Source organism: Tamandua tetradactyla, chromosome 7, assembly GCF_023851605.1.
Source record: "Tamandua tetradactyla isolate mTamTet1 chromosome 7, mTamTet1.pri, whole genome shotgun sequence".
NCBI classification, from domain to species: Eukaryota; Metazoa; Chordata; class Mammalia; order Pilosa; family Myrmecophagidae; genus Tamandua; species Tamandua tetradactyla.
In genome coordinates, this window is record NC_135333.1 from 174,270,943 (window position 1) to 174,292,729 (window position 21,787).

A 21,787-nucleotide genomic window follows, 5' to 3' on the forward strand; every position below is an offset into this window, starting at 1 on the left:
TCCTGCTCTTTTCTGATTGTTTGTATGAACTATCTTCTCCCAACTTTTCACATTCAACCTATGTTTATCTTTGGGTCTAAAATGCATCTCCTGTAGACAGCATATAGATGGGTCCTGTTTTTCTAATCTATTCTGCCAGTCTGTGTCTTTTGTTTGGGGAGTTTAATCCATTAACATTTAGTGCTATTACTGTAAGGGCAGTACTTTTTGCTACCATTTTGCCTTTTGGATTTTATATGTCAATACTAATTTTTCTTCTTTTCACCTTTACTTATAGTCTTCATTTCTACACTCTTTGCCACAGCTCTCTCTGCTGTCTTTTCCTATCTATCTCCTGTGCTCCCTTTAGTATTTCTTGCAGAGCTGGTCTCTTGGTCACAAGTTTTCTCAGTGATTTTTTTGGTCTGAAAATGTTTTAATTTCCCCCTCATTTCTGAATGACAATTTTGCAGGATATAGAGTTCTTGGTTGGCAGTTTTTTCTCTTTGAGAATCTTAAATATATCATACCACTGTCTTCTTGCCTCCATGGTTTCTGCTAAGAAATCTAAGGTAGTGTTATTGGGCTTCCATGGATGTGATGGATTGCTTTTCTCTTGCTGCTTTCAAGATTCTCTTTCTCTTTGATATCTGGCACTCTGATCAGTAAGTGTCTTGGCTTATGTCTCTTTCGATCTATTCTGTTTGGGGTATGCTGCACTTCTTGGATCTGTAATTTTAAGTCTTTCATAAGAGTTGGGAAATTTTCAGTGATAATTTCCTCCATTAGTCTTTCTCCTCCTTTTCCCTTCTCTTCTCCTTCTGGGACACCCACAGCATGTATATTCGTGCACTTCATGTTGACATTCAATTCCCTGAGTCCCTGCTCATATTTTTCCATTCTTTTCCCTTTATTTTTTTTTCCTTGTCAGATTTCAGAAGTCCCGTTCTCCACTTCACTAATCCTATCTTCTGCATCTTGAACTCTAACATTGTAGGTTTCCATTGTTTTTTCCACCTCTTCTACTGTGCCTTTCATTTCCATGAGGTCTGTGATTTTTTTTTCAAACTTTCAATTTTTTCTGTTTGTCCCTTGCCTTCTTTATATCCTCCCTCAATTTGATTTTTGATGAGTGTGTCCATGTGTGAACATCCTGAATTGTTTCAACTCCTGTATCTCACTTGAATTATTGGTTTGTTCCTTTGACTGGGCCCTATCTTCAATTTTTCTAGTATGATTTGTTATTTTCTTGCTGGTATGTAGGCATTTACTTACCTTAATTAGTTTACTCTGGAGATTGTTTTCACCCTTTTACCTAGGATTTTCTTGCTAGATGGCTTTGTTCTGTCTGTTCTTTTATATTCAGTACAGCTTATTCTCAACCTCTGGTATAGGTTTTGTTGAATGAATCAGAACTTTTCAGTTCTTGTCTACTTGTTTCTTGCCCTGCCTGTATGGTGACTTTTTTTTTTTTTTTTTTAAGGAGGGTCTACTTTATTATAGACTCCATTCAGAGTTTCCCAGACCAGACTGGCCTCCTCTCAGGAGGAAGGATTCCCCTGTGTCAGTGAGACCCAGCAGGTTGACAGACTTTCCTAGGAAGCCTCTGGACTCTGTTTTTTCTGTCCTGTCCAGTATATGGCACTTGTCTGCCTGTGGGTCTCACCACCATAAGGTGATGTGGTGCCTTTAGCTTCATCAGATTCTCCCTGCTGGAGCATGGTTGAGACAGAAGAGGTTGTAGGCTGGCTTTAATCATTCCAGTTTTCCAGAACCTGGGGTCTGAATTCCTTGAGGGAGGGATTCCATCTGAGCTGGTCTCCACCTCTCTCCTGGGGAAGGCACAGCCTCTAAGGAATTGCCTCCTAACAAAGAAAAAAAAGTCCTTTTCAGAGCAGGACTCCAGTTCCTCAGGTTTGTTAATCAGGAGCCTAAGTTGGTATGTTACTCTATATATCTCCAGGTCCCATGTGCCCCCTTTTATTCTTTAGGGTGCAGCCCTTTGCAAGTGTTTGTGCTGTCCGATCCAAAAAACTGTTTTTTGTTCTCCGTTGTTGTTTTCCTGTCAGCCCTGCTCCCACTGTGCTAGGGCAAAAACTCCTAGTACCTTTAGCTCTTCATCAAGGTTCATCTGAGGGCTATTTTCAGTAGTCGGAATTTACTAATTAATTCCACAATTGGAGCTTGGATGCGCTCAGCCCGTGCTGCCAGTAAAAAGTTTCTTTCCTTTCCACTCTGGGAACCAGCCTAAGGGGAGGGGTGCCGGCTGCTGCACTTGGGGACTTTGAGCTGGTCCAGCTTATCCAGACTGAGGTACACTGTGTTTCCTGTCACTGATGTGGCCCCAGCAGTTGTTCTGTGCTGTTCCTGGCTATTTACTAGCTGCTCTGAAGGACGAACTATATCCCACAGCTCACCAGGCCACCATCTTGTCCTGTCAGTAATCACTTTGGTTATTTTTCACTAGGGAGTCATTGAGGGTATCTAGACCTTCTCACTCCTGGAAATGGAAGTCCAGATTAACACTTTTTTGTTTGACTTTGATTAGTAGGAAACGTGGTCCTTTGTAGTGTATGGGATACCTCAGCTCTCTCCTTCACAGTCCTGCAAGATAGCATTTATAGTATGGGTTCTGCCACTTGTAAAGTTGGAAATGGGCAGAAAGAAACCAGGTTTTAAAGTTATGTTCTTCTTCCAAAGTAAGGAATGGCTGTGTCATTTCCTTAAATGTCTCTTAGTCCAAATATTACTACTTTGTGTTTTTTTTATTAATGGTTGCTTTGGTCTGAAAAGGATTCTGGATTTGGTTTCTGGTAAACCTAACAGTAGTGATTATAATATGCACGTATGGGCTTCTTCGTATACTGTCCTGGCTGAAAGGTACTGTGTGGTATGCAACTTGTTTTCTACTAACTATTGTGCTAGCGATTTAAGAATATCTTTCATTCAGATGTACTCTGAAACTGAATCCTGGAAACAGGTGCAAAAAATAAGACACAAGCCTGTTAACTGCTTGCTCTTAGGAGGACACTCAAGAAGACCTACATTATACCTTAAAGAGGCCAATGCGTATGCAAGAGGAGGTGACGGAAGCAAGACAGAGCTAAACCTGGTGAAAGAAGCAATGGTAACCTCTCAATGAAACTGCAAATTAAAATGGAATAGTTCACAGACAACTGCATAGTGCAGCTCCTTGAAAAAAAGGCTAAAGGCTGAACGCACGATTATGAGCACACTTAGGGCACTCTAAGCCTTAATGCAAGTTTGTGGTCAGTATGTATAAATTTTTAACTTTTATATACTGTCCTGTTCTGGACTCTTGATAAAATAACCAACACTTTCCCTGAGAGAAATTTTTTTTAAATCTTGCTTTGCAAGACTTCATTCCTGGAAAATGGGAGAAACTACTTTTTTTTCATTTTTTATGACTAACGGCAACTGCTATAGAAATCCTCTTGATTGGGTCCTCATAACTATATTCAGTTAGGATTATTAAAGGTAAATGGTATTCCTTTAATACAACAAGGCAATCCAGAGTACAGACAATAAGGCATGTCTTTGAAAAAAGAAGAAACACTACATAGATATTAATTACAATGTAGGAGAAAAGAAACACAAATAGCTGAAAACACCACCTACCAAGTGTGCACAATGAGGAAGAGAGGAGTTTTAAACACTAATCCACTCTGGACTAAAGCACCTCTACTGGGAGGATTCAGCGAGGGTAATAGCTAGGAGCTACCCAAGTCCCCTCCTCTATCTATGACAGTCACCAAAGCACATTTCTCTTTTACTCATAAAAGCAGTATTTACAAAATTACAAAAAAACATTTTTAGATTAACATAGGAGCTTTACATAGTTAAGAAGTTCCGGGGCAGGGGAGCATGCTTTTCAGTTAAATGTAGCATAGGTCAAGTAAGAAGCCAACATTACTCTCACATGCATAAAACAGATTCTGCACCTGACACGTGCAGAATGCCAACGTGTCTTCCCCTGCTCAGCAGGAAGGCCATATCCACTCTTGACCTGATTTTATGTTAATCTAAATTTAAAGCTTTAGTGAGTACAGCCAGCAAATTATTTATTTTAGAAGTTTATGCTAGTATATACTGATTAAAAATTTTTAATTGTCAAATTCCTTTTCCATAGGTCAATTTCAATTGACAACTTTTTTGTCAACATGAGCTGTTTTATCTTGGTTGTGTACTCAAGCATAACCCAATCATTAAACTAATTTTAAAGAAAGAACTGATAACCAAAGACCAAGTGATTTTATCAGTTATATTGTGGCACACTGGCTGGATCAAATCGAAAATATCTCAAAATATATCCATTATCTATAAGCATCAAAAGCCTTAAAACTTTGTGTATATTTTAACCCACCAATTCTACGTCTAAGAATTTACAAAACAGTCATGGATATAGACAAAATTCAGTGAAATGTTGCTTATAACTGTGAAAAGATGTAAATAGTCAAAATGCCCAATAAAGGATTAAATAAGTTATGGCTCAGCCATACAAAATAATAATAAATCAATAAAAATTAAGTATAAGACTACGAAATGACCTTGAAAGATGTTCACAATATATTGTTAAGTGAAAAAGCAGGTTACAAAACAGTATACACGAGTTCATTTTTATAAAAATATACATATTTAGCAAAGTAAAAGGACAAATGATATTTACCAAAATATTAACATTGGTTATTTCAGCATAGTAGGGTGATGACTGAGTTTGCACACCACCACCACCACCGCCACCTCTTTTTGTTTTGGCCTATTTGGATTTCCTTTAATGAAGATTATTATTATTATTATTTCAATGACAGAAAGAGTTTATTACTATGTGCGCAGTAGGAGAGCAGATGGCCTAGAGGCCCAAAATCTGTCTCGGAAGATCATTTTTGTACATGGGGGCTGGAGACAGCGAGGTGAGGTATCGCCTCAGATTAGCCCACATATGTCCCCAAAGGCTCCTTCTGGCAAAGTAAACGTATCTGTTCATTCCATAGCTTGGAAATTGCTTTTCCCTTATAAATTTGAGTGTCTTTCAAAGATGGTATTCACTCAAACTTCCTTTTAGACAAACCATACAAAAGCAATTGTTGACATTAAAACAAAAAAACTCAAGTTACCACCAAAAAGAACAGATGAGAAAATACAAATCCTTACTTTAAAAAAGCAACCTAAGTACATACTACTAAATTATACAAAGTTATATTATCTAAATTTAGTTTATTGCAAAGATCAAGACAGCATACTAGAAGTGGTGTCTTCTGTCATGCCCGTTCACGGCACTCAGTGTTCATCTCAGCCACTCGCCCACGCAGACAGTGTATACACAATGGCTGACGTCTCTTGGTTCCACAGTAAAAGAGGAAACTTGACATTTCAATTAAAAAGGTAAAATGAGGATATTTACCATCAGACTGTAAAACTCCTCTTCTGGAAGAGGATACTATAGTATTTGAAATATGCTTTGAAAAAAAATCATATACAAAATGAAAGGGGCACCATTTCAAGAGCACTGTATTACACTAAACTTAAATGAATTCAATAGTCATAATAATGTAACAAAAGCAAATCTAGTCTTAACAAAAAGCTCCAATAACTTAGACTATTTTAACAGGCACAATGAACAGTGAAAACACTGTTAATGGGCACCAGATTTAACAGGGCAAACAATATTTGCTTCTGCATTCACACTTCATTTTTCACTTACATTAAAAAAAAATGGTGCTACTTAAGCTACGAATGTTTTACAAAAATTTTTTTTTAATTTTAATAAATACATCAAAAGCTAAAACTCTAGCTAGGTTTTCAGGCAAGGTATTATATAACCAAGACAAACTCAAATTTATAATAAAGGCAACTTGCATTCAAAATGAACTCTACCCTTATATTTTATTAAAAGGGCAAACATCATGAATTAACCCAGCTGTTTACTTGAATTACAAAAGTAACATGATTCAATATGAAAATAAGAAACTGTCTACAAATCTCTGACAGTAATAAATTGCAATATACAATGCATACAGGAGTCACACAGGGCAACAAACTCTCATACAAAACAAAAATATTTTAATACCTTTAAAATCCAAATTTTTCTTTAAAATCATTCATGAAAAAGATTCTCAAGTCAGAATTAACACCTCAATTAGTCAAGCATCAGGAAGCTACATTACAGCTATTTAATATACAAAGAGACATTTTCCCAACCAGTCATTTTCTTCTAATGTCTCTGTTCCAGAATTGTGGAGCATTTTCTGCTTCTCTACACCCTATTCTGTCATTTCTTCAGATCATGAAAACTGAATTTGTTGAACACCAGAAATCTAAGAACAGAAAATGTAAATTAAACAAAGTTAAAGAAAAAAAGTTTTAAAGTAACATAGATAAATTATAAACATACAAAAAATAAACACAATAGGCAATGAAAAATAAGTCTACCTCCCACCCCAGTCCTTTACTCCCTTTACCCAGAGACAGCTACTGTAATAGTTTATCTATCTTTCCAAAACTCTTCTGTGCAAATATAAACATGTTCATATGTTTTTAACCATTAAGAGAATGCTACACAGTTAAATTCTTTGAGAAAATAGCATTTTTAATAACCTTCTTGATTTCAGGTCTTTATAGTAATAAAGTGTTGAAATCAACTACCTGTGATAAAGATCATGGATTAACCAATCCTTAAAATGGGTTAGAACACACAGAAGGTACTGTACCTGTTGATACGATGTTGTATAAACCATAACATTTTGTTGTTGACCATCTGCAGTTATTAAGCCAGCTGGTAACTGGTTAGCTAAAAAGTACATACACAAAAAAAAGTTAAAGAGGGAAAAGAATTACATCTACTTACTTTCTTGACCTGAAATGGCTGCGCCATTACTCTGTCATTTCAATTCTGCCACTCCCTCATCAGTGTCATCATGGACAAAATTGTAAATCCCCTAATTTTCTATTTTAGAAAAAGCTCCCTAGGGTGGTGTGACAGTGGTGCAGTGGCGGAGTTCTCACCTGCCATGCCGGAGACCGGGGTCAATTCCCAGAGTCTGCCCGTGTTAAAAACAAAGGTCCCCCAAAGTACATTTTTTAATATTACATTTTTAGTTTTCTGAATCTTCCTATCTCTAAAGTTCTTTAGCTTGTCACCCATGTGCCCAAATCCCTGGAAGCACTGGCATGGCATTTCCGAGGTGTGGCCAGGGGCCTGGCTCGGGGCAGCAGCCCTTCCAGAAATCATGCAGCATATTCTTTATGCATGAAAAAAGTATGTAAAATGTATACTTCATTTTAAAAGAGAAATGTAATCACCACAGACTTTTTCATTTAACCAATAAGACAACAAAATACTCGATTTTTTAAAAAAGAAGCCTCCAGTTAATTACAGTTCTCAAAATTCCTATTTCATGTGAATCCTCACCAAAAACTAGGGGCTTTGAAAATCAATCCAAACTATCAGTGAACAATTGAAAATGAAAATTTCTATACCAATTACTCACTGACTTCAAATATGACTTAAAATAAATTTAGTTGCATCAATGTATCATAATTCTCTTACTAAATGCCTCCTCCGTGAGCTCTTCACTCAGTCCATCTGTGGCTGTGACGGTCCCTCCGATTCCTTTCTCTCCTTTCATAGCCTGGGGGAGGAGACCGTCAGTGGTAATCAGATGAAATGGTTTCCAACAGGAACGCCTGCCTACTGCCTAAACTAAGACCCATTATTACAGCTGTGAAACAGCATATTCATTAACATTTCTGGTTAATGACATGTGATGAAGCCTCCTTCAAAATTCTAACTTTACGTCACTAGCAATCTTTACAAAAGTATTAGCAATGACCTAGAAAACAAAATATTTATGAATAAAAATAAATTATTCTAATAATACATCAAGGGCATAAAAGGACTCTATTTACAGATGAAGAACTCTGCAAAATAACATATTGTTAGCTTGCTTATCAATCTTATGAAGACATTTACTATACAAAAAGGGATTTAGAAGTGCGCAGGCTAAGAGTGAGACCCTGGCAGGCCCTGCAGCTGGAGGGAAGAGGAGGCATGTAGAGGTCAACTGAACTTTTTTCTTTTTTTCTTTTTTCAAGGGCAGGCACTGGGAATCGAACCCAGGTCTCCAGCATGCCAGGGAAGAACTCTGCCTGCTGAGCCGTGGCCTGCCCTCAGCTGATTTTTGATAAGGCTCCCAAGCTGACTGAGTTGGGACAGAACAGTCTCTTCAATAAATGGTACTGGAAGAACTGGAGATCCATAACCAATAGAATGAAAGTGAACCCCTATCTCACATGTTATTAAAATACTAACTCAAAATGGATCAAAGACTTATATATGAGACCCGTATCATGAAATTCCTACAAGAAAATGTAGGGAAACATCTTCAAGATCTAGTGATAGGTGGTAGTTTCTTAGATTTTACAGCCAAAGCACAATCAATGAAAGAAAAATAGATAAATGAGAATTCCTCAAAGTCAAATACTTCAGCACTTCAGAGGACTGTCAAAAGGGTGAAAAGGCAGCTGACTCAATGGGAGGAAATATTTGGAAACTACATACCTAATAAGGGTTTGATATCCAATATATATATATATATATATATATATATATATATATATATAAAGAAATCCTATAACTCACCAATAAGAAGACAGCAACCCAAGTGAAAAATGGGTAAAGGACGTGAATAGACATTTCTCCAAAGAGGAAATACAGTTGGCTAAGAAGCACATGAAAAGATGCTCAACATCACAAGTTATTAGGGAAATGCAAATCAAAACCACAATGAGACACCATCTCACACCTACTAGAAAGGCCGCGATTAAGCACACAGGCACTGGAAGTGTTGCAGAAGATGTAGAGAAATTGGAACACTTATTCATTGCTGGTAGGAATGTAACATGGTGCAGCAGCTGTGGTTTGACAGTTTCTCAGGAAGCTAAGAATAGAGTTGCCTTACAACCCAGAACCAGTATCCCTGCTACGAGGGATATACCCAGAAGATCTGAAAGCAGGAACACAAACAGACATTTGTACACCAATTTTCATTGTACCTTTATTCACAATTGCCAAAAGATGGAAACCCAAGTGTCCATCATCAGATAAATTGATAAGCAAAATGAGGTCTACACATACGATGGAGCGAGAAGCACGGGGCGACATGGATGACCTTGAGGACACTATGTTACGTGAAATGAGTCAGACACAAAAGCACAAATATCGTATGATATGAACTAATTATAATATGCAAACTCATGGACATAAACTATGGAATATAGGTGACATGATACAGGACGAGGCTAAAGAATGGGAAACGCTTGCGTAACACTGCAGAATGTTTAACCAGGGTGGACTAAAACTTCTGGAAATGGACAGAGCACATTATCATGAGAATAGTGGTGTGTGAGTCGTGTGACGGGAAGGGGAAGTTTAGAGGCAGGTATGTCACCAGAAGGAAAGTGGAGGTTTAAACAAGGGAAAGTATAAAACAGTGAATCTTCTTGTGGATAATGTCCATGATTAACTGTACAAATATTTTTGAAACATTTTGAAAGCAATGTGAATCTGACACCCATATAGAATTATATGGTGACCTCAATTTATTTTCAGAAAATACAGACACAGACAAAAATAAGCCCAATAGGAAATGAGAAAATAAGGAATTCAATCACAAAAACAAAGGATGTACCATTATTTCCTCTTTTTATTATCTAAAAGGCCTCAAGCTTCAAGGTGCTACCTCTTTAGAATCAACAGCAGGACCTAACATTTATCAAGTGCTCACCAATGGCAAGTTAAGTGCTATTAATGGGTTATTTTACTTAGTCCTCTCAATAACTTTGTGAGGCAGGTACTCTTATTAGCCTCACTTTACAGAGGAGAAAAGGAGGCTTGAAATAGTTCATCTGGTCAAGGTCGCATAGTTCCCAGATGGCCGAGCTAAGGCTGAGACTGTGCTCTTAATCATCACATAACTATGTCATAGTAAGCAGGAAAGGAAAAAGGAAACTACTATTGAAGTTCAATAATCTAAATGATTACATACTTCTGACAAATGTTACAGACTGTCCTATAACATGATTTTTTAAAATAATACATTTAAAAAGTTAAAGTGAATAGTGTATTTTATATTCTTAAAAGTATAATGGAAGACATTTTTACTCACCTCTCTGAATTTCTGAAGGTATAATTTCAGAGGTTCTACGTAGCTGTCAAAGCCTAAGGTGGACATGGCAAAGAGAATATCCTCTCCATTGATTGTCTTCCGTTTCTCTTGATGGCATCTTTCACTTGCTTCAGATGTTATAAAACTGATGAACTCACTCACACATTCCTGAACACATTCTTTGGCGTCTTTTGCAATCTGAAGGAAAAAAACCCAAGATAAATCTGCAGAGAATATAACCATTGCCTTCCTAAAAACCTGGAAAAATCAAAGGCTATTCACAGAACAGTGCTGGGTTTATGACTGCTGACCTTCAATCTCTGAAATACATGCTAACAGCAGTGACACAATGTGTGCTATCAAAATTCCAACCTCTAGTGTCAGAATAAATCCACAAGTATTCACAGAAAACTGATATAAATGTATAGCAGCAGAGGTATAAAACAGCAGACACTGAATATCCCCGCTACACCCTTCAAGAGGAAAACTCTTAGGAATTAAGAGCCCAGGAAAGCCAACACTGCGTTGTGCATGCAGCACACCAGCAGGGACTGGCCACATTTCAAGTGTTCGACAGCCGCGTATGCCCAGTGGCTCTGGCAGCGGGCAGTGCGGCCTAGTTAAGCACTAATCAGCTGTCGCAGTCAAACTGGAACCTCCAGGCTTAGCAGTGTTTTTAATAATATACTTCTTTATAAGCTTTATTTCTTTCATGCTTTTGTAAGCTACAATAAAATGACAGAAAGGTTTTTATGCAATATGAAGAACATAAATTTTAATCCAGGTTAAGGTGATGAGCAGAGTGACAATATGAATTTTTAGAAGATGTTCTAAAAAGAAAAAACTTTAAAAAAAAAAAGCATACAAGTTGAATTCAAACATATACTAATATCTATAAATATGCAACAACAGTTGTTTCTGAATACTCTTTTAATTCTTAATACACCTGCACCTGTCCAATATGGTCCAGCATTGCTGCAAACATTACAGAGGCTACAAATTCCTGTGTCCAAACCTGAGAGTTCTGACAATTCACCCATTTTTTAAGATTCTTAATTCTATGATTTTATGTGCTTCAAATAATTGAGGAGGTGAACATCTGACAAAACGTAAAACAAAGCAGTGTTCTAAGTATGCAGAATTGAGAGAGATAGTTGATTTGCTGAAAGCTGAGTTACTGAAATCAAATGCTCCCTGTACTTCATGACCCATACCCCCCACCTACAAGGTCGAGTTAACCCTCCTCCCCGTACCTTTCCTGTTTGAGGTATGGCATTTTTCATTATTCTCGCCACATTGGCAATAGGAAGATATATATCTTGTTCTCGGAAACTTTCTTTTGAGCCATTTGTGTCCTCGTGGTCATTCATGCTGTCCTCAGTGTCTAAAGAAATTAAACAGAGAAACACTAGACGCAAAGCTTCTCATCATTTGATTTCAAGATATAGAAGACTAGCTGCAACCATCTAGAAGAAAATGATCTCATTTATTTTATTTCCTTATCCTTTTTAGGGGTTAGAATAATAGTCCTTTTCATGATTTTCTCACCACAGGCCCGGACCTACTGGTTCATTTCAAACTCACCGCCTAGAATACTTTTATCCTCAAAAAGCTCAAATACGTCTCCGCTGACACCTGGAGAAGCAGGCTCTTCTTTGACAAAATACCACCAGTGCTTATCTGTGTCTTTTCTCTGAAACATTTTATAATTCTTTCTATTTCTTATCTCCTCGATTAGATTTTTGTTCTTTGATGTCAGAGGTCAGCTTTGTGTCCTTCCTCAACTGGTCACAGCGCCTCCCGCAGAGGAGGTGCTCGTCAACATTCGCCGGGACGCAGCTGTGAAACCCAGACTCCGGCAGCTGAGAACTGCTAGTCTGCGCCATCCTGTGTAGACCGGCTCACACAGGACGGAACCGCGCCCTTTGAACGCCACTGACACACGTGAGCAAAGCTCCAGCAGTGGTCCGACGGTGCTCACGGAAAGTGAATTCTCAAGTTATACAGATTTAGATGTAACTGAGGTTTCACAGTACCAATAAAATCCTTTTATGACCAAAAATGTCATGTAAGTAAACTTCCCATTCTTTAATGTATTAAAAAAGAAAGGCTCTTAAGCTGATGCAATTTAAATTTTATGGTTAAAATAATATCAAAATTAATCTGAGTATTTTAGGATGAAAAAATTCCCCCCCACCCCAAATTGCCTTGTACAAAAATATATCTCAATTTCTTAAATTCTACAACTTCAAATACCATAAAAATTATTCCTGATAGGCCAGCAAAACACTGCCATTGTAACATCTAATACTTTTATACTTTAATACCTCTAATATTTTATAGGAGAAGAATTCTCTTCTAGGACTCAATCTCTTGAAGACTAAGTCTAATAAAACAGCATGGTACATCTTCTTAGACTTTCACTGAACTGTGACACAGACTTCTAATTTTCCTGGGAAACAAAAGCAACCTGGGGCATTGTATTAATAAAATTTCAACTTTCTAATTTGTTACTACTTGTGAGTTTCTCACCGTCATGAGGCTGGATGACATAGTGGCTTCCTCCGATGTAGTCTGCAGGAATCCCTAGTTGAGAAGCATCTGTGGTAGAACTGTCACCATCCATCTGCAGAAAAAGTTTTTTCAATATTCTTAAACAAAAGTTATTAAAAAAAATAATCTGTCACAGAATGGGTCAATTACAGTTTTCATAGCCTTTAGCTTACTAAAAGAAAACATATTTCTCCATTTGGAAATTTTTGAATAATTTAGCCATTCTAGGTTCTTCTACCCACCCTCCAGAAATGATAAGCATAAGACTGAAAGGGAAACAAACAAGAAACGAATCTAAAGCACACACCTCTTTCTTTTCAACTGCATAACCCTTGAATACAGCACAGACTACCCTGATTTACAACCTGATCATCCCTGGAATGACCATCAAAGACAGAACCAGCTGTTAAGTCACATACCCATCACTTTCACTTCTCCTGCTAAAGGGTGATATTCTTATGCAAACTCTTTTGTTCTGCTGGAAACCCTCTTTGCTCTCTCAAAGAAGTTTCAAAACAGAATTTGTCTTAGTTCACACTGTTGCTTGGTACAGAAGCACATGCATTCCCTGAACAATTCTGTACCGTGTCACCCAAAAGCACACCCATATTTTGGACCAGCCCATCGTCTCTGATTCGAAAGGTCAGTTTTCTCTTGCCCCACCCCTTATACCTTTTCGATTCTTTTAAATAAAAAAGGGTTAAGAAGATTAGAGATCTACATATTTAAATAGGAAACTCATAACCATACGCAATAATGAGAGATTAAAATGATTTTTAAAGAAGGCTGCTTAATTAATTTTGCTCAGACCTAAAAGAATTTCAAGAGGGGAAAACTATGGAAAAAACCGAGCCTTCGGGTAACACAATAAGCCCTGAGCTGGCTCCATCCATCTCACAAACATGACAAACCCTGGAAGTTATCAGGCACTTTTGTCAATTTTCTCTTTTGCAAATAATGCTATACAAGACAATGAAAGGGGTATATTGTGAGTGGAAAATTTAAAAATGTATTATCTGAATAAAAAGTATAGCAAAATAGTTACACATTATTTTTCTAAAAAGGTGGAATTAAGTGTAATTTATATATGTTTTCAGGTCAAACAAGGAAGAGACATTTGATCCTAAATGTTAATCAGGGCCCAGAACCTAGCTCAAACAGTGTTCTAACCTGAGATAGTTTAGTCCCTGCATACACAGGGATGGCTTCGTCTCCATCTCTGTTGGATTTTTATCTAACATTAAACTACAGGGCACGTTTCCTTTAATAACAAAACCTTCAATATCATAGCATTTCTTTCAGGCATCTGTTGACTTATGTCTAAATTCATGTCAATATCGATACATCTCCATGATGTGCATATATAACTGTTTCAGGGGTCAAGAACAGGATTCTTTAACAATCTGTGAAAGCACCGGGCGCCCCGAGGCATTGACACGTCTTAGTGGCCTCCGAGAAATGAGCTCCAGCGGGCGCCGGCTGGGACGCCTCTAGAGGGCTGCAAACAAGCGTCCCCACTAACCGAATGTACTTCTACAGAAGATGGAAATGACAGCACCACCTTCCCTCTTAAACAACAAATGTAATAGGTACTGCAAGTCTTTTAAAATTTGCCGCCAAGCAGATCAAATAATCAGGCTGTTCTGGGAGACTGTTTTATAAATGCGGTATGATCCAAGGCAAAAGACAAAAAGCGTAAATCACATCATCTTGTCATGTGCTGGAACTGCAGCAAGATTACCACTCAGATTACTATGATGGCATTAGCCCTGCAAAGCTGTCTTCTAAAATGAGGATCAAAGGATTTCAAAGAGCTGTCAGAATTAAAGAATAAAAAACTGCTAAGGGCATGGATTGTACTGAGCAGACTAGCTCTCACCTCTTTCCCTGCTTACCGCTTGTCTCTCTGGTTCCACCAGCCCTAGCGTCTCTGCTATTTTACCATCCGTCCTGGGTTCCCTCCTCTCTTCTCTCTTGCTTCCATTAAAATCCTGTCCCCTTATTTAATCGCAGCGCTCACGCTGTCCTCCTGCAGATTCACCCCAATCTGCAGTCCAAAAAGCAGTGCCTTCTCGTACCTTTCCCGTGCCACATTAGCCTCATCTCTGATCTTACGATGAGCCAGCCACTCTCGTCTATCTAGGTAAGGAATGAGGGGAAAACTGGCTAGTAACAGGAAGATCTCAAAGGTTTTTTCCTAGGTCTAAACTTCTTATAAAAATTTACAAAACATATTGTACATGGTAAGCAAGCCAATCAGCAAATATTTACTGAAGGAGCACTTAGTATTTACCACCTTGCGTGCTGGTGACGTAGCAGTCAAGAACACAGACAAGGTCTCCAGAGAAGAAAAATGTTACGCTAACGGGGTGGGGGAGAGAGAGAGGTGGCACAGCGTGGCCTATTAGTACTTCCAGGGCACAGACCCTAGAGTGGGACCCCCCCCCCCGAATGAATTCCCTGCTACTTGCTAACCTGGTGACCTTGAGCAAGTTAACTCCTGCTTTTTTATATCTATAACATAAGATGAGAAATAGGACATACCTCACAGGGCTCCTGTACAGATGAGGAGATGGTCCATGTAAGGATTTAGGATAGTACAATGGGAGTACTCAATAAATGTCATATCACTATGAAATAAAAACTAATTGCTAGTGCCAAGTGCAAAGAAAAACAAAGATGTACTATATGAGCTTATTCCAAAAAAGGACCTCACTTGTCTAAGGGGTTAAAGAAGGCTATCTTAGGAAATGACATTTCAGCTGAGACTGAAAGATGAGTAGAAGCCATTATGCAAAGAAAGGTGGGAAAAAATGCTCCAGGCAGAGGAAAGAGAGAACTATATCTATAGAACTGGTGGGTCCGAACAAACCATGTAGTCCTTGTGGACAAAGGCAAATCAGAGAAGGGTTATAAGCAGAAGAGTACAAATCGGCTTTCTTTTTTAAACGTTTACTCTGGCTACAGTCCAGCACAGAAACAAACCAGAAAGGGGTGAGAGCGGGAAGCTGCAATCAGGGCACAAATTCAGGCCAGAGGGTGACTGTTCGCCTATCAATCCAGGGCAACAGGCCTGAGGCGGGCAGAAAGGCTAAAGAGCTTTTTCACAGGCACAGTCAACAGGCTGAGTGACTGCTAATGAGCTAGAGAAGGGCCAAGAAAGAACACGGGGGCGCCGGCAACTGGGCATCAAGCTGCCTGTCACCGCAGGGCCTGGGAGAGCAAAGAATGGGGTGGCGGACAGGCAGAGTCTCGCTGCCGCTGTGACCGGAGTTTACAGCACTCCTCACCCCTGAAGGCGTCTCCACTTCTCCCGCCACGCGCAGTGCTCAGACCAGGTACACCCTTCATTCCCCCACCCACCTTCTCGGTGCCATTCTCACCTTGGCCAACGGTCCTCACACCTCCTCGTCCCGATTTAAACCCCCCACCTGTGCTTTTCCACCCCTACACTATCCTGAAACTGCTCTTAAGAGCTGCCCATGACCCTGCCATCTACCTGACTGCTCCTCTGTGGTGATGCTTCAAGCTCTGTTCTCCCTGATTTCCAAAGCAGACTCCTTCCTGATTTATCCTTTCCTCTCGTCCTGTTGGTTTCATCCAAGGTTATCGTTTTCTCTTTCTGTTCTTACTCTCTTAATAAACAAATACCAACTCTCTGTCATAATTCTATGACAATCTACAATCAATATCCTGCCTGTCTCTCAAGCAGGCCATGCCTGTGGAATATGTCTGATAACCCATCGCTGCAAACTCAAGATACTGGGAAATGAAACTTACCCCCCATCCCAAGCAGGTGGTTGGTGGGGGGGGGGGGCACCTTCCCAACACCATCCCCCCCCTTCCAGTCTAAAAATATCAGCCTTAGCCTCTCCCAGCATCTTCACACTCCACCGAGTGATTACCTCCTTTAAAACGTCTCCTGGATATGCCCATCCTTTTCGGTATCCACTGGATCACAATACACCTTATGTACAGTTTTAAGGCTAATCTCACGACACCTCTTCTACAGCTCCAGAACCTGTCTGGTTTTCACAGGTCTTCTGCATCAAACCCAAACCGAGTTTTCAAGGCTTTAATATGACCAGATCACCACTTCCCCTAACTAAACTAACTCCCTAGTCATCTTTATCGTCAGGGCTGGTAAAATCTTAGTGCTGGAATGTGTCTTACCTGGAGGTCACTGATGACGCAACCATGGCCCAAGGAGCTGCAGCACGCCTGAGGTCCCAGGGAGAGCAGCAGATCCAGAACTCAGTGTCCAGACAGGTCAGCTTGCTATCTCTTCACTACTTTCTCCCAAAAACCCCCCTCAGATCAAGCAGCTCTACTCCTCAGACCCTAAATAGAACTTACACATCTCTGCCTTTGCTTTTGGCGGCATCCTCTTTCACCTCCCTACCAGCACAGCATGCTTTCCTCCTGCCCAAATACCACCCGTGCTTCGAGGCTCAGCTCAATGCCTCACAGGCTGCCCCCAGGACAGTTCACACCCAGCCACGCAGGCCGACCACCTCTCTTCTCACTTACACTGTGCTCAGAGCAGCACTTCAGCTCAGCGCGCAACTGTCCTCTAAGGTTCCAGGCAACTGAAGCTAAATAGTTCCTTTAGAGTGGAACAGGCTTTCTATCCTGCAGCTTCAGCACTTAGAGACCCACAAGAAACACTTCAGTGACTGAAAATAAGGAAGAGGAAGGAGCCAAGACTTAAAAGGCATTCATCCTATCAGGAATAGTTGGTTTGTAATACAATTATAATTATTTGCAGTCAATCACTGTGCAAGTCTTATTGACAACGGAGATGGTAACACAGACTTACTGTCATGAATCACAGGCCGGGCTCAGGCGACCTCTCTTAGAAGATGTCTGGCCTCTGCTCAACTGCAACCTACAAGATAACCATCTGTATGTAGTAAAAAAAGTCTGTAAGCAACTTGAAGAGGACACCTAAAATTCTGCCTACTACTCTCATTCAGTGGAATGCATGATGTAAAATGGTTCCAATAAATGTTAAATTGGAAAAATGTGTTTTGGAGAATTTCTAATAGGTTAGTTTCATGGGGGGGGCGGATAAGGAAGTTAGCTACAGCTTTTCCAACATAACCCTGAATGTACTCATGCTCTTCATAAATATTCATCACAATACATCAAATGGGGGCCATATTACATAGGATGCAAAACATCAAAAATCACACATCTTGGGTGGGCCACGGTGGCTCAGTGGCAGAATTGTCGTCTGCCATGCCAGAGACCCGGGTTCAATTCCCGGTGCCTGCCCATGTCAAAAAAATTACACATCCTCAACTACTTAAAATATTAACACCCAAATACAAACACCCACTTATCAATTTTAAGGAGGGTTTCCTTAACGTCTCAGAGGCAGATTTAGGGGACAAAAAGCTCAAAAAGGGGAAAACTTGACCTCAGAAGACAATTATTTTAAATTAAATTAAATCCTTTCTCAGACTATATTGCAAAGAAGATACATGCTGCCGAGAGAACACCCCAAGAACAACACAATCAATTGAGAACCTCACTTGTAATTGTGAAGTGTCACCACTTGGGGCTAACCTGCATGTAAGGAGCACATCACTTACTGGAAGGCAGGAACAGCAGAATAAACTAGTGCCGTTTACAATGTTACAATCTCTCCCTTTCTCAAGTGAAACGATTAAAAATGGCCCAATTAATCTTAAAGATGTTAAAGGGAGAAGAAATGTACTATGTATTAAAGCTTGAAACCTAGTAAATAGTAAAAAACTTGTAGCCACTAAATTGCATTTTAAAAATGCCATTGCAAGAGTCCAGGCTGCAAAGACTGCCTGATTCTACTATAATAAAGCAATCTCTAATCTCTTTTCAACTATCCTCTTTCTAACTCCAAAGCTGCCTAGAAAATTCCTTGCAGCTGGAAGTGTTATTTTCCTTGCCAGCCAACAATATCCTCAGAGCACTCAGCCTAAAATATAGATATGTGCTGCGCTTGGAGGGGGCGGGCGGTCTGGGGGGGCCACACCTCGGCAACTGCTCCCTGTCTTTAGACACAGGATGTTAAAAAAAACAACAGTACCAAGTCATGTTAGATATTTTTTAAAGGCAGGTCATGATATATGTAAAAGCTCAAGGGAATGCAGACATCTGTTTAACGTTTGAAGAAATGCAAATCTGTATCCAAGAAAATCAGGAGCCCTCCTCTCCACCCTCGTTCTCGGCATCAGCATCCAGAGTTTTGCACCAATCTAATCCGTAAATTAAGCGGCAAGGGGAACGTGTGAATGGATTTACTAACTGCCTTTTAAGGAATTCTGCTTAAACTTGTAATACTTTATAAATAAAATCTCTATTTACTGATGCAATTTATATTCGTCGCGTTACCTCGGCGCGAAGCATCCCCGACCATCCGCACACTCAGGGCCGACCCGCCGGCCTCTGGGCCGCCCCGGAACTCCAGCCGGGCGCCGGCTCCCCAGCCTCGCTCAGGGCGGCGCGCTCCGGTGCTCGGGCAAGGCTGCCGCTGGGGTGCCCCGAAATTCTTTGTTCTCGTGCCGCTCCCCGCCTCCCGGCACCCAGCGCTGGGCGCAACTGCGGGGCCAGTCCCGGGCCGCGAGCCCCCGGGGTGACCGTCCGCTCCCCCACTCCCCCGGGGTAACCGTCAGCCCCCCCTCTCCCCCGGGGTGACCGTCCACCCACTCCCCCGCCCCGGGGTGACCGTCCGCCCCCCATTCCCCCGCCCCGGGTGACCGTCCGCCCCCCATTCCCCCGGGGTGACCGTCAGGCCCCCCTCCCCCCCGGGGTGACAGGCCCCCCTTCCCCTCCGGGGTGACCGTCCGCCCCCCCATTCCCCCGGGGTGACCGTCAGCCCCCCCTCTCCCCCGGGGTGACAAGCCCCCCCTTCCCCTCCAGGGTGACCGTCAGGCCCCCGTTCCCCTCCCGGGTGACCGTCAGGCCCCCCTTCCCCTCCAGGGTGACCGTCAGGCCCGCCTCTCCCCCCGGGTGACCGCCCGCCCCCCTGCCCCCGGGCGCTCAGCCCCGCGCGCCGCATCCCCGGCCCAACGCCCCGGCCCGCCGCGGCTGACAAAGGCGGGGCTCCCCCGGGACCCGCCGGCCGCCCGGCCGCGACCCCCGCCCCTAGGCCGGCCCGACGAGACCGAGCGGCGCGGGCCCCAGCGGCCCCACAGCACCCGGCGCCCCGCGCCTCCGCCGCGGCCTGGAGCGGCCTGGCCCGCCGCCCGCGCACAAAGAGCCGCTCCCGGCCGGCCGCAGCGAGCGCACGCAGGCCCGGCGCCGAGGGCCGCGGGAGGAGCGGGAGGAGGCCCCGGCGCAGCCCGGCGCGGCGCGGGAGGAGCGGAGGAGCGCGGGAGAGGCCCCGGCGCCGGGGGAGAGGAGCGGCCCGCAGGCCCCGGCTGAGCCCCGGCGCGGAGAGGAGGCCCCGGGCCCGCGGCGGCGGCGTTGGCGGCGGGGACGGCGCCGGGAGGAGACGGACATTTCATTCGAGCTAAAGTGGAGTCGCTGTAGGAGCGATCATTGGCCGAAGCGAGACACAAACCTCCAATGCAGCCCTGGTTGGCTCCCGTCTCCAATCGGCTGTTTGGTTGGACAGAAAATGGCTGCGAGGGAGCCAGTCCCAGCGCGGAGCTCCGCTTCCCGGACTCGGCCTCCCCTCCCTCCGCCGCGCGCCCTTCCCGCGGCGCGCGACGCCCCCCCCCCCGCCCCGCCCCCCGCGCCCGCCCCGCCCCGCCCCGCCCCTCGCGCCCAGCCGCAGGCCTCGCTGCTCCGCCGGGCTTCCAGCGACCCGGGCCGGGTGCTCTCCGGATCCACACCCGCCTGCTCGGGGTCTACACCGGGCGTGCTCTCGGGCTCTACACCAGAGCTGCGCTCAGAAACTACACCCGCGTGCTCTCGGGGTCCACACCGTGTGCTCTCGGGGTCCACACCCTCTTGCTCCCGGGGTCTACACCAGGCATGCTCTCGGGGTCTACACCCGCGTGCTCTCGGGTCCACACCGGGCGTGCTCTCGGGTCTACACCAGTGGTACTCTCAGGGACTACACCCTTGTGCTCTCGCGGTCTACACCGCGTGTTCTCGGGGTCTACACCAGTGGTGCTCTCAGGGGCTGCACCCTTGTGTCTTGAGGTCTACACCGCGTGCTCTCGGCGTCTACACCCGCTGCTCTTGGGCTCTACACCTGGCGTACCTCGGGTCTTTATCGGAGGTCTTCTCGGGGTCTACACCGGGGGTGCTCGAGGAGTCTACACCCGCGTGCTCTCGGGCTCTACCCGCCGTGTCTCTCTTCCCGCAGGCCTGTGCGAAACAGGATTTCTCGGGCCTCCCCCTTTCCGTCGCGTCCCCTCCTCCTCGTCGCCCGCCGAGCTGAGCCGCGGGGTGGGTGCGGGCCGCGAGGTCGCCGGGCGTGGCTGAGCCGCGTGCGCCCCCCCCCCCCTTGGCGCGGAGCTGGGCGCGGTTTCCAGCCCCTCGTGGCAGGCTCAGCTCCGCCTGCGTCGGGCTCCCGGGGGTGTCAGTCTAGCAGCCCCCGGCCCGGGCGTGGCGACCCGACCTGTGACACTCGCGGCAGCGTGCAGGGCGGAGCGGACCCTCCTTGGCCTCGCGCCCCGTTCAGCTCTCCAGCTTCAGCCCCTTAAAAGTGTGCAGACGCGCGTATTTATGGACTTGACAGTTTTTTCGGGGCAAACAAGGAAGCGAAGTCAAGTGAAATCCCCCGAATTACTCCAAGACGAGTGAGTGGTAGCGCCACCGTCCTGGCTGGGGACCTTGGGCACGTTTTTTGCGTCCCCGGGATTGCTCCCGCCCGCTAGGATGACGTCATACTAGCTGCTTTTCAGGGTTGTTTGCAATTAAGGTAACCCCCCTAGAAAGCCTCCACCCGCCAAAAAGGAAAACGTTGACTCACAATTATCCCAGATCTCTGTGTGAATTTCAATCACCATCAAATTTTGAGGTCCTTCCTATCTCCCTGTTTACCCATAAATTGGAGTTTTAGGAGTGAAATGATGTGCTCAAAGGCAGAAAATGTGAAAAAGTAATGAAATTCTAAGTATGAAGACCCCACACCT

At 43.3% G+C, this 21,787-nt stretch overlaps 2 protein-coding genes across 7 annotated transcripts in view; one reads left to right on the forward strand and one right to left on the reverse strand.

The window, feature by feature from the left end:
- HCFC2 (host cell factor C2) overlaps positions 1-12,023 on the forward strand; it is a 78,633-nt gene extending 66,610 nt beyond the window's left edge. The window contains exon 16 of the mRNA XM_077111854.1: positions 11,902-12,023. Coding sequence (XP_076967969.1) covers positions 11,902-12,008 — 107 coding nt within the window. The 3' untranslated portion in view covers positions 12,009-12,023. The remainder of the gene's footprint in view (positions 1-11,901) is intronic.
- Positions 5,865-20,393, reverse strand: LOC143642888 (nuclear transcription factor Y subunit beta). 6 transcript variants are annotated; one of them, XM_077111859.1, is made up of 8 exons: positions 20,263-20,376; positions 17,536-17,619; positions 12,696-12,789; positions 11,417-11,547; positions 10,164-10,361; positions 7,547-7,628; positions 6,708-6,787; positions 5,865-6,314 (listed from the first exon to the last, which is right to left on the reverse strand). In XM_077111859.1, the coding sequence occupies exons 2-8, from the start codon at positions 17,539-17,541 to the stop codon at positions 6,282-6,284; spliced, it is 624 nt and encodes a 207-aa protein (XP_076967974.1). In that variant the 5' UTR covers positions 17,542-17,619; positions 20,263-20,376; the 3' UTR covers positions 5,865-6,281. The 6 variants fall into 6 exon arrangements, with proteins under 6 accessions (XP_076967974.1, XP_076967975.1, XP_076967977.1 ...); XM_077111860.1 differs by having other exon boundaries at positions 17,536-17,604; positions 20,263-20,374; XM_077111862.1 differs by lacking the exon at positions 20,263-20,376 and adding an exon at positions 19,092-19,313 and having other exon boundaries at positions 17,536-17,604.
- Positions 20,394-21,787: the final 1,394 nt, after the last annotated feature.